The sequence below is a fragment of the Mobula hypostoma genome, chromosome 1, assembly GCF_963921235.1.
Source record: "Mobula hypostoma chromosome 1, sMobHyp1.1, whole genome shotgun sequence".
NCBI classification, from domain to species: Eukaryota; Metazoa; Chordata; class Chondrichthyes; order Myliobatiformes; family Myliobatidae; genus Mobula; species Mobula hypostoma.
The window spans coordinates 251,511,051-251,523,807 of NC_086097.1; the positions used below are offsets into that span (position 1 = coordinate 251,511,051).

A 12,757-nucleotide genomic window follows, 5' to 3' on the forward strand; every position below is an offset into this window, starting at 1 on the left:
CATGAATAACTTATTATCCCTTTCTTTTTGCACTATTTATTCCTGTAATTTATAGGATTTTATGTCTTTGAACTGTACTGCTGCTGCTGCAAAACAACAAATTTCATGTCATATGTCAGTGATAATAAATCTGATTTTGAAATATAAACATTCCCCTCAAAATAAAATGACAATGACCACACTTAAAAATAAGCCGCTCGTGTTTGGGAGCCGTGTTTAACATAGGCCATTGATGCCAGGGAAACCATGTTTTAGATCAGTCGGACAGTATTTTCTGCTGCACTCGTGTGGGGCGTTCCGGCTGGAGAGCAGGGTTGGTTTCTAACTTGTCTATCTGTTATGTCGTAGCTGGCATCTTAAAACGCATTTTTTTCTGTCCTTCGTTCTGGTGTTTATCAAGGGCGATCGGTACTTGGTATTTATTGAAAAGGTTGCATTTTTGGATAGTCCCTGTGCTGCGGTTCGGTGTGTGCATCAGATCACGGCTTCCTGTAGCTTCATGAGGGTATTTTCAAACGCCGAATGACTTCTTATATGTTCATTTCCTGTACTCACGCGGTCTCGGTAAATTTATCCTCCAAACTGAATATCAGATCTAAAGCAGAGGAGTGCTTTTACTGTTTCCACACTGTATCCTGCAAATGAACCCAGGCGGTGTGGGTTTGTGTGTTTTCAGAGGCTGTAATCAACTCTGTGTGAGAGGGATCAGAAGATTTATTTTGTGTTAAAAGAACAATATTCGTGGTTAACTTTGACGTTTTCTCATTTGTTGTGAATTGAAGTGTAGAGCTGCTGTGAAGACGGGTTTGATAGATGACTGCATATCATAAGTCAAGAGAGTCTGCAGTTGTTGGCATTCCAGAGTAACAAAATGCTGGAAGAACTCAGCGGTCAGGCAGCATCTATGGAGAGGAATAAGCAGTCGATGTTTCAGGTTGAGACCCTTTAGGACTGAGAAAAGCAGCATCCATCATCGAGAAACCCCACCACCCAAGCTATGCTCTCTTCTTACTGCTGCCGTGAGGAAGAAGGTACAGGAGCCTCAGGCTCACAGTACCAAGTTCAGGAAAGTTATTACCCTCTCAACCATCAGGCTCTTGAACAAGAGGGGATAACTTCACAATCCCCATTACTGAACTGTTCCCACAATCCATGGACTCACGTTCAAGAACCCTTCACCACATGTTCTCAATATTTATGGATTATATGTTTACTATTATTATTATTTCCTTTTTTCTTCTTTATTTGCACAGTTTGTTGTCTTTTGAATTCTGCTTGTTTGTCTATCCTTTCGTGTGCAGTCTTTCATTGACTCTTATGTTTCTTGAATTTACTTGTGTAAGCTTGCAAGGAAACAATTCTCTGGGTTGTATATCATGACGTATAGGTACTTTGATAATACATTTACATAGAACATAGAATAGTACAGCACAGTACAGGCCCTTCGACCCACAATCCCTCAAACCCTGCCTCTCATATAAGCCCCCACCTTAAATTCCTCCATATACCTGTCTAGTAGTCTCTTAAACTTCACTAGTGTATCTGCCTCCACCACTGACTCAGGCAGTGCATTCCACGGACCAACCACTCTGAGTAAAAAACCTTCCTCTAATATCCCCCTTGAACTTCCCACCCCTTCCCTTAAAGCCATGTCCTCTTGTATTGAGCAGTGGTGCCCTGGGGAAGAGGCGCTGGCTATCCACTCTATCTATTCCTCTTATTATCTTGTACACCTCTATCATTTCTCCTCTCATCCTTGAAGTTTGAACATACAAAGATACAGAGCAATTGCTAAAGCACAAATAATAGATTGAAGAGCTACCAATATAAGCAATATGAAATTAAAAAAAAATACCCAGGAGCTGCGTCAACACTTGGAAAATAGGATCTGGAAATGCTGGGTGAATTAATTTTGAGGAAAATATACAAGTGATTGTACAGATATTGTATTAAATTCTGTACACACAACGGTTCAGTTTTCAATTCATCATCTGTACTGAATGATCTAATTTTTGGTTGGAATCTTAAAATTAGTGGAGTATCTCTTAACTGCAGTAAGGAGATGTGAAAGTATTTTTATTATGGGTAAGGTACCAGAATAGACAGAAGATTGGCTGACTGGCCGGAGGCAAAAAGATTTTTTTCTGGTTTTCTGCTGGTAACTGTTGGTGTTGGGACTGCTTCTTTTCATCCTATGTGTCAATGATTTGGATGACAAAATTGATGGCTTTGTGGCTAAGTTTGCAGATGATATGAAAACAGGTGCTGAGGAAGCTGTGAGTCTGCAGAAGAACTTAAACAGATTAGGAGAATAGGCAAAGAAGTGGCTGATGGAATAGAGTGTAGGGAAGTGTATGGTCACACACTTTGGTAGAAAGACTAAAAACGTAGAATTTTTAAGTGGGAAGAAAATTCAGAAATTAGAGGTGCAGAAGAACTTGGGAGTTCTTGTGCAGGATTCCCTAAAGCTTAACTTGCAGGTGAGTCAGGGTCAAGGAGGGCACAGGCAATGTTAGCATTCATTTCAAGAGGGATAGAATATAAAAGCAAGGATGTAATGCTGAGGCTTTATAAGGCATTGATCAGACTACTAGGAGTACTGTGAGCAGTCCTGGGCCCTTTATCTAAGAAAGACATGTGGCATTGGAGAGGATCCAGAAGAGGTTCACAAGATTGATCCTGGGAATGAAAGAGTTAATGTACCTGGAGTGTTAGATGGGCCTGTACTGGAGTTTAGAAGAATGCGGAAACGATAGGTTATTTTAAGAGACTCCTGGATAGGTATATGGAGCTTAGAAAAATAGAGGGTTATAGGTAACCCTAGGTAATTTCTAAAGTAAGTACATGTTCTGCACAGCTTTGTGGGCCGAAGGGCCTGTATTGTGCTGTAGGTTTTCTATGTTTCTAATGAGGGGGATCTCATTGAAACCTATGGAATATTGAAAGGCTAGATAGAGTGGATGTGGAGAGGCTGTTTCCTATAGTGGTGGAGTCTAGGCCCAGAAGGAAGAGCCTCAGAATAACAGAGAGATGTCCATTTAGAACAGAGATGAAGTGGAATCTCTTTAGCCAGAGGGTGGTGAATCTGTGGAATTCGTTGCCACTGACAGCTGTGACGTCCAAGTCACTGGGTATATTTAATGGAGGGTGATAGGACAGGATGTTGAAGGTCACAGAGAGAAGGCAGGAGAGTCGGGATAATAAATCAACATGATGGAATGGTGGAGCTGACTTGATGGGCTGAATGGCTTATGCTTTTACTCTCTTACTGTCGCTGGATAATAACAGTGAATGGTTTGCAGATAGGATTGTTATTCATTTAAACTGTGATGCATTCCACTGTTTAATGGATGTTGAATCACTTTGTAAACAATGGGATGGTCAAAGCCATTGTCTTTAGTGTTTACCAATGCTTCTGTTCCCTTGAAGTTAATCCCAAACCTCTTGGTTGAATCAGTATTCTGAATTATATTATCCTATTGGATTCAGAGCAAAACTTCTAATCGTTTATTTCCTGTACACACAAAATACTCTGCAGATGCTGTGGTCAAAGCAACACTCACAATACGCTGGAGGAACTCAGCAGGTCGGGCAGCATCCTTGGGAACAATCAGTCAACGGTTCGAGCCGGAACCCTTCATCAGGACTGTAGAGGGAAGGGGCAGAGGCCCTATAAAGAAGGTGGGGGGAGGGTGGGAAGGAGAAGGCTGGTAGGTTCCAGGTGAAAAACCAGTAAGGGGAAAGATAAAGGGGTGGGGGAGTGGAAGCAGGGAGGTGATAGGCAGGAAAGATGAAAAAGGAATAGGGGAAAGCGAAATGGGTAGAAGGAGGAGGTGGAACCATGAGGGAGGTGATAGGCAGCTGGGGGAGGGGGCAGAGTGACATAGGGATAGAGGAAGGGAGAGGGAGGGAATTACCAGAGGTTGGAGAATTCTATGTTCGTACCAAGGGGCTGGAGACTACCCAGACGGTATATGAGGTGTTGCTCCTCCAACCTGAGTTTAACCTCATCGTGGCAGTAGATGAGGCCATGTATGGACATATCTGAATGGGAAGCAGAGTTGAAGTAGGTGGCAACCGGGAGATCCTGTCTGTTGTGGCGGATGGAGCGGAGGTGCTTGACGAAGCGGTCCCCCAATCTGCGTCGGTGCTCCCGGTGCAGCCTCCTCTACATCGGTGAAACCCGATGCAGATTGGGGGACCGCTCCGTCCGCTGGAATGTTATGATGAGGTTGTATAAGGCATTGGTGAGGCCGAATCTGGAGTATTGTGTTCAGTTTTGGTCACCAAATTACAGGAAGGATATAAATAAGGTTGAAAGAGTGCAGAGAAGGTTTACAAGGATGTTGCCGGGACTTGAGAAACTCAGTTACAGAGAAAGGTTGAATAGGTTAGGACTTTATTCCCTGGAGCGTAGAAGAATGAGGGGAGATTTGATAGAGGTATATAAAATTATGATGGGTATAGATAGAGTGAATGCAAGCAGGCTTTTTCCACCGAGGCAAGGGGAGAAAAAAACCAGAGGACATGGGTTAAGGGTGAGGGGGGAAAAGTTTAAAGGGAACATTAGGGGGGGCTTCTTCACACAGAGAGTGGTGGGAGTATGGAATGAGCTACCAGACGAGGTGGTAAATGCGGGTTCTTTTTTAACATTTAAGAATAAATTGGACAGATACATGGATGGGAGGTGTATGGAGGGATATGGTCCGTATGCAGGTCAGTGGGACTAGGCAGAACATGGTTCGGCACAGCCAAGAAGGGCCAAAGGGCCTGTTTCTGTGCTGTAATTTCTATGGTTCTATGGTTCTATATACCGTCTAGGTAGTCTCCAGCCCCTTGGTATGAACATAGAATTCTCCAACTTACGGTAATTCCCTCCCCCTCCCTTCCCCTATTCCTATGTCACTCTGCCTCCTCCCCCAGCTGCCTATCACCTCCCTCATGGTTCCACCTCCTTCTACTACCCATTGTGTTTTCCCATATTCCTTCTTCACCTTTCCTGCCTATCACCTCCCTGCTTCCCCTCCCCCCACCCCTTTATCTTTCCCCTTACTGGTTTTTCACCTGGAACCTACCAGCCTTCTCCTTCCCACCCTCCCCCCACCTTCTTTATAGGGCCTCTGCCCCTTCCCCCTACAGTCCTGACGAAGGGTTCCAGCTCGAAACGTTGACTGATCGTTTCCATGGATTCTGCCCGACCTGCTGAGTTCCTCCAGTGTGTTGTGAGTGTTACTTTTATTTCCTGTCACCTTTACTTCACTCATTTCTGCTCCTTCCTTGAGTAGTCTGAGAAAATAAGGTTTTTCATTTTGCAAACACGAGGAAATCTGCAGATGCTGGAATTTCAAGCAACGCACATCAAAGTTGCTGGTGAATGCAGCAGGCCAGGCAGCAGCTCTAGGAAGAGGTACAGTCGAGGTTTCAGGCCGAGACCCTTCGTCAGGACTACTGCGTTCTCCAGCAATTTTTATGTGTGTTGTTTTTCATTTTGTTTCAATTACCCTGGGATTTCTGAACAGGCCATAAGCACTTGTTATTCCTGTTTTTGCATTATTGATTCATTATTGTATTTTATAGATTTTTGTCTCTGTGTACTTCACTGATGCCAGAAAAAACAAACTCCACGTCATATGTCAGAGATAATAAATCTGATCGAGTCTTTAGTGCTCTCCTGACCTTCCTTCCATCAACCCTAAATCCCATTCATCTTCATCTGTGATCCAGTTACTCTGAGTTTCTATTTCTGATTTTATATTCTACTTTACAGAAACCATGCTGACTTTGACTTATTTTATCATTAGTCTCCAGTACCCCGAAACCTCATCCTTAATAATTGACTGCAACACTTTCCCAACCCCTGAGGTTAGGTTAACTGGCCTATAATTTCCTTCCTTTCACCTTCCTCCCTTCTTAAGGAGCGGAGTGACATAATCTTCCAGTTCCCTGCTACCATGCCAGAATCAAGTGATGCTTGAAAGATCATGACCTTTCTCAGGGCTCTGGGATGTAGTCCATCTGGCCCTGGTGATTTATCCACTTTAAAACCTTTGAGTTTGTTTACCACTTTTTCCTTTAGATTAGATTAGATTCAACTTTATTGTCATTGTGCCGAGTACAGATACAAAGCCAGTGAAATGCAGTTAGCATCTGACCAGAAATGCAAAGAATAGTGTTATTTACAAAATAACTGCGAATGAAAAGTAAGTGCTACAGCACACAAATATAAAAGTACTGAGGCAGTACAATACGGGTGCAATACTGCTTAGCGCTGTGATGTGAGGTTCAGCAGGGTCACAGGGTCACAGCCTCAGGGAAGAAGCTCTTCCTGTGCCTGCTGGTGCGGGAGCGGAGGCTCCTATAGTGCCTACCGGATGGGAGGAGAGTAAAAAGTCCATGGTTAGGGTGAGATGCTTCCCTGATAATGCTTTTCACCCTGTCCAGGCAGCGTTTATGGTAGATGTTCTCAATGGTGGGCAATTGGGTGCCGATAATCCGCTGGGCAGTTTTCACCACACGCTGGAGTGCTTTGCGGTCCAATATGGGACAATTGCCATACCACACTGAGATGCAGTTGGTGAGTTTGCTCTCAGTGGTACAGCGGTAAAAGTCTGTCAGTATCCTGGGACAGAGGTGAGCTTTCTTGATGCAGGAAATAAAGGCACTGTTGCGCCTTTTTGATCGGGATGGAGGAGTTCAGGGACCAGGTAAGATCCTCGGAAATGTGGACACCAAGGAATTTGAAGCTTGATACACGCTCCACTACAGCTCTGTTGATGTAGATGGGGACGTGAGTGTGACTCCTAGCATGCCTGAAGTCCACAATGATTTCCTTGGTCCTCTGGGTGTTAAGGGCCAGATTGTTGTTGGCACACCACGCGGCCAGGTGCTGGACCTTGTCCCTGTAGGCAGTCTCGTCATCCCCTCTGATCAGGCACCGTGGTGTCGTCTGAGAACTTGATTATGGAGTTAGAACTATTGTAATAGCAGTGGCACTCACTCCTGCTCCCTGGCACACACAGACCTCTGGCACACTGCTAGTGTCTTCCACAGTAAAGAATGCAATGTATTCATTAAGTTCATCTGCCGTTTCTCTTTCCCCCATTACTACCTCACCAGCATCATTTTCCAATGGTCCATTATCAACTCTCATCTCCCTTTTACTCTTTATATAACTGAAAAACTTTTGGTATCCTGCCTTATATTATGGGCTAGTATATGCCCTCATATATCTCATTTTCCTTTCTTATAGCTGTTCCAGTTGCCTTTTGTTGGATTTTAAAAGCTTTCCCATCACCCAACTTCCCACTCACTTTTATTACCTTATATACTCTTTCCCTGACTTTTATGCAGTACTTAACTTCAGTTGTCGGCCACAGATGCCTACCCCTGCCATTTGAGAACTTTTTCCTCTGTGGGACATATCTATCCTGCGCCTTGTGAACTTTTCCCAGAAACTTCAGCCACCTCTGCTCTGCCATCGTCCCCGCCTGTGTCTTCCACCTGGGCAAGCTCCTCTCTCATGCCTCTGTAATTCCCTTTATTCCATTTCGATATTGATACATGTGATTTATGCTTCTCCCTCTCAAATTGCAGATTGAATTCAAGCATATTATGATCACTGCCTCCTAAGGGTTCCTTTACATTGAGCTCCCTGATAAGATCTAGGTTATTACACAACACCCAATCTAAGATAGCCTTTCCTTGAGTAGGCTCAAGCACAAACTGCACCAAAAAGCCATCTCATAGGCATTCAACAAATTCTTTCTTTGTGTGGACACCAACCTGATTTTCCCAATCCCCTTGCATATTAAAATCCCCCATTACAATTGTGACATTACCCTTATTACATGTCTTTTCCAGCTTCCTTCGCAATCTCAACCCCACATCTTGGCTACTATTTGGAGGCCTGTATATGAACCCCATAATGATTTTCTACCCTTGCAATTTCTTAACTCCACCCACAAAGATTCAACATTCTCTGACCCTGTGTCACCTTTTTCTAAAGATCTAATTCCATCCCTTACCAACAGAGCCACACCATCACCTTTGCTTCCTGCTTGTCCTTTTGATACAAAATATATCCTTTGATGTTAAGCTCCCAACTATGAGTTTCTTTCCGCCAGGACTCAGATGCCCACAACGTCATACCGACCAATCTCTAATTGTGCCACGAGTTCATCCACCTTATTCTGAATGCTACGCGCATTTAAATACAGCACCTCCAGTCGTGCATTCTTCACCCTTTTGAATTTTGCCTCTGTGGTACAATTTAACTCTTTGCTCTGTCTGCATTTGTACCCAATCATTGGCTTGTCCTTCCTTACATTCATGTTACACCCATCATCTACTTGTAAACCTGCTGGATCATCCTTAGCGCTATCATCCTGGTTCCCATCACCCTGCCATATTAGTTTAACCCACCCCCAACAGCTCTACTAAACCTGCCTGCAAAAATATTGGTCCTTATTGGATTCAGGTGCAACCGTCCTTTTAGTACAGCTCCCACCTGTCCAAAAAGAGTTACTAATTATCCAGAAATCTGAATCCATTGTCCCTTTGGTTTTCAAGATGGCAACCATTATTCCACTGCCAAAGAAGGCAACAGTAATCTGCCATTAACATCAACCATTATGAAGTGCTTTGAGCAGCTGGTCATGGACCACATTAAAGCTTTTCTCCCAGCTACGTTGTACGTGATCCAGTTCACATTGCTCAAGTTGATCCACTGATGATACAACAGGCTTTGCCCTCCTCTCTGTCCTGCCCATCTTGTAAATGGGAACTTGTATGCCAGATGGCTATTTACAGATTTCATTTCAGTGTTCTACACCATCATACCCCAGAAACTGGTGGGGAAACTGTCCTTGATGCGTCTCTACGTCTCCCTCTGAAATTGGATATTGGACTCAGTAATAATGAGGCCACAGTGAGTCTCTTGTCCCATTACACTGAGCATTGGCTGTGTGCTTAGCCCGCTGCTGTTCACACTGCGGATGCTCGAACGTGTCACAGGATCCATCTCAAGCCATGTCATCAAGTTTGTGGGTGACACAACAGTGGCTTCCCTTATCAAGAATGATGACGAGACGGAGTTTAGAGAGTAAGTGGAGCAGCTGGTGGATTGGGTTCTGTTTTCTAAATGGGAGAAAATCCAAAAATCTGAGATGCAAAGGGACTTGGTCCTTGAGCAGAACACCCTAAAGGTTAATTTGCAGGTCGAGTCAGTGGTGAGGAAGGCAAATGCAATGTTAGCATCCTTTTCAAGAGGTCTAGAATACAAGAGCAAGGATGTGATGCTGAGGCTTTATAAGGCACTGGTGAGGCCTCACCTTGAGTATTGTGAACAGTCTTGGGCCCCTCGTCTTAGAAAAGATGTGCTGACATTTGAGAAGGTTCAGAGGAGGTTCACAAGGATGATTCAAGTTCCTGAGTGTCAGCATCAGGTTCACAAGGATGATTCAAGTTCCTGAGTGTCAGCATCAGGGTATTATATTCCATACGTCTAGAAATGAATGGAAACATTACATTCGCCTTCTTTGCAACCGACTCAACCTGGAGGTTAACCTTTCGGGTATCTTGCACAAGGACTCCCAAGTCCCTTTGCATATCTGCATTTTGAATTCTCTCCCCATCTGAATAATAGTCTGCCTGTTTATTTCTTCCACTGAAGTGCATGACCATACACTTTCCAAAATTGTATTTCATTTGCCACTTGTTTGCCCATTCCCCTAAACTATCGAAGTCTCTCTGCAGGCTCTCTGTTTCCTCAACACTACCCGCTCCTCCACCTATCTTTGTATCATCGGTAAATTTAGCTACAAATCCATTAATACTGTAGTCCAAATCATTGACATACATCGTAAAAAGCAACAGTCCCAACACCAACCCCTGTGGAACTCCACTGGTAACCAGCAGCCAGCCAGAATAGGATCCTTTTATTCCCACTCTCTGTTTTCTGCCAATCAACCAATGCTCCTAGTAACTACCCTGTAATTCTATAGGCTCTTTTCTTGCTAAGCAGCCTCATGTATTGCACCTTGTCAAAGGCCTTCTGAAAATCTTCACCAGGATTTCGTTCTTATTGAGATGTATGTTAGTTTAATAGTTTTTAATTTTTTCTAATTAATTTTGTCTTACTGTTGAGTTCAGAATAATTTTACTAATGAAACAATGATTACAGTAGTTTCAAATGTTCTCAAAATTATTTTGACTTACTCTTGAACACTTTTACTAATTAACCAGCTTTTATATTAGGGGTGAAATGATAGAGACGAGGAAGAGAAGAAAACAGAAATGTCTGGAAGATCATACCGGTCAAGAGGAGGCAAGGCCCGAAGATTCATCAATAGATACAGGCCCAGAGGAATGTGCTCTAAAAGATGAGCATGAACAAGAGCAAACCTCTGCAGGAGATATTCCCCCTAGGGATGAAGAAGAAATTACACTGAAAGACGGAAATGATGCCAGGGGCAATGATACGAAAAGCAAGCGTAAGCATTTTTACTTCCTTTTGCTTTCATTACACTGTGGTTTTGAGATTCGTTATTACCTCAGTAACAGAGTGACACCACGTTCACATTCAGATTCAGGTCTACATCGGAACATATCAGATGACACAGGAATAGAATTAGACCATTTGGTCCATTGACTCTGCTCCGCCATTCCATCATGGTTGATTAATTTTCCATCTCAACCCCATTCTCCTGCTTTCTCCCTGAAACCTTTAACACCCTGACTGATAAAGAACCTATCAACCTCTGCTTTAAATATATTCAATTACTTGGTCTCCACAGCCATCTGTGACAATGAATTCCATAGATTCACCACCTTTTGGCTAAAGAAATCCCTCCACGTGTCTGTTCTAAATGGATGCCCCTCTATTCTGAGGCTGTGCCCTCTGGTCCTAGACTCCCCACACGATAGGAAACATCCTCTCCCTTTCCACTTTGTCCAGACCTTTCAAAATTTGTTCGGTATCAGTGAGATTCCCCCCTCCCCCCATGCTTCTAATTTTCAGTGAGTACACACCCAGAGCCATCAAACACGTCAATGTCACCATTTATTTATTGACATACAGTGTGGAACTGGCCCTTTTGGCCCTTTGAACCACACCACCCAGCAATCCCCTGATTTAATCCTAGCCAAATCACAGGGCAATTTACAATGACCCCCCAGCAATCCCTGATTTAATCCTAGTCTAATCACAGGGCAATTTACAATGATCCCCCAGCAATCCCCTGATTTAATCCCAGCCTAATCACAGGGCAATTTACAAAGACCAATTAACCTACAAACTGGATTGTGGGAGGAAACCAGAGCACCTGGAGGAAACCCATGTGGTCATGGAGAGAACATACAAGCTACTTACCGGCAGCAGTGGGAATTGATGGTACAGTCACTAGTACAGTAAAGCATTGTGCTAACCACTGTGCTACCGTGCTGCCCCTACCACCCAGGTCATCCTGTCTTCTCACTGCTGCCATCAGGAAGGAGGTACAGGAGCCTCAGGACCCACACCACCAGGTTCAGGAACAGTTACTACCCTTCAACCATCAGGATCCAAAAGGGATAAATTCACTCATCTTCACTTGCCTGTCATTGAAATGTTCCAACAACCAATAGACTCACTTTCAAGAACTCTTAATCTCATGTTTTTGATATTTATTGTTTACTTGTTTATTTTTATTTATTTTTGTATTTGCACAGTTTATTCTCTTTTGTGTACCGGTTGAACTCCCAAGTTGATGTGGTTTTTCATTGATTCTATTACGAATTTATTGAGTGTGCCTGTAAGAAAATGAATCTCAGGGTTGCATATAATGACATAAATGTACTTTAATAATAAATTTACTTTGAACTTTGAACCTGTACTCCAGAGCCATGGTCACTCTGTAGATGAGCAGTAGTGTGAAGACAGTGCGGGTATATTGATGGGATATTTTCCAAGTTGTTGACGGTGTGAGAGGTTGGACTTTGCACTCATTTCACAAGCCAAAGGCTCTTTACCAATTTGCCCCCTTCAGTATGGACCACTGATGATTCCTGAACACTAGGGACCACCTCCTATGTCCCAAAGCCAGATCTCAGCATCAGCAAACCATTGGCCATCAGTGCACCAGTATATCCTTTAGCCATCTGAGGTAAAAGATTTTGTTTGAAGATCTTAACCTCAGTCCTGACATGAAAGTCATGGTCAATCAGGAAGCAGTGATCCCTGTCCTGTCTTCTGCTTCTGATACTCACGATCTCAATATGTCTCCATAGAGACACGACACCTCTTTATGTCACCATCATCATTATCTGCCATGTTGTAAGATGTGAGTGATCATGGCCTTTGACCATGATTGTTCCTGGTAAATTTTTCGATGGAAGTGGTTTGCCATTGCCTTCTGGGCAGTGTCTTTACAAGATGGGTGACCCCTGCCATTATCAAACCCCTTCAGAGCTTGTCTGCCTGCATCAGTGGTCGCATAACCAGGACTTATGATATGCACCAGCTGCTCATATGACCATCCACCACTTGCTCTCATCGCATCATGTGACCCTGACTGGGGGTTGAGCAGGTGCTAGACCTTGCCCAGGGTTATCTGCAAGCTGGCAGAGGGATGCCTTCCTTTGGTAGAGACGTATCTCCACCCCACCATTCATCTTAATGTCATACCCAGTCTTAAATCTTTGCTCTGCAAATCGTGTTCAACCCACCACACCCCCCCACCAACCACCACGACTTTATCATTTCCTGTTAGTCATCTTATGT

General features: G+C 43.7%; 1 protein-coding gene across 4 annotated transcripts in view; it reads left to right on the top strand.

The window, feature by feature from the left end:
* The first annotated feature begins 278 nt into the window (after positions 1 to 278).
* The window catches only part of LOC134356310 (probable C-mannosyltransferase DPY19L4), a 104,069-nt gene continuing 91,590 nt past the window's right edge, over positions 279 to 12,757 (top strand). Inside the window, exons 1-2 of one of the 4 annotated variants that reach the window (XM_063067185.1) lie at positions 279 to 313; positions 10,255 to 10,490. In XM_063067185.1, the coding sequence (XP_062923255.1) occupies positions 10,262 to 10,490 (229 nt within the window). In that variant the 5' untranslated portion in view covers positions 279 to 313; positions 10,255 to 10,261. Of the gene's footprint in view, positions 314 to 358; positions 431 to 8,053; positions 9,101 to 10,254; positions 10,491 to 12,757 lie in introns of those variants that run through there. The other 3 variants (XM_063067192.1, XM_063067199.1, XM_063067176.1) reach the window with 3 other exon arrangements.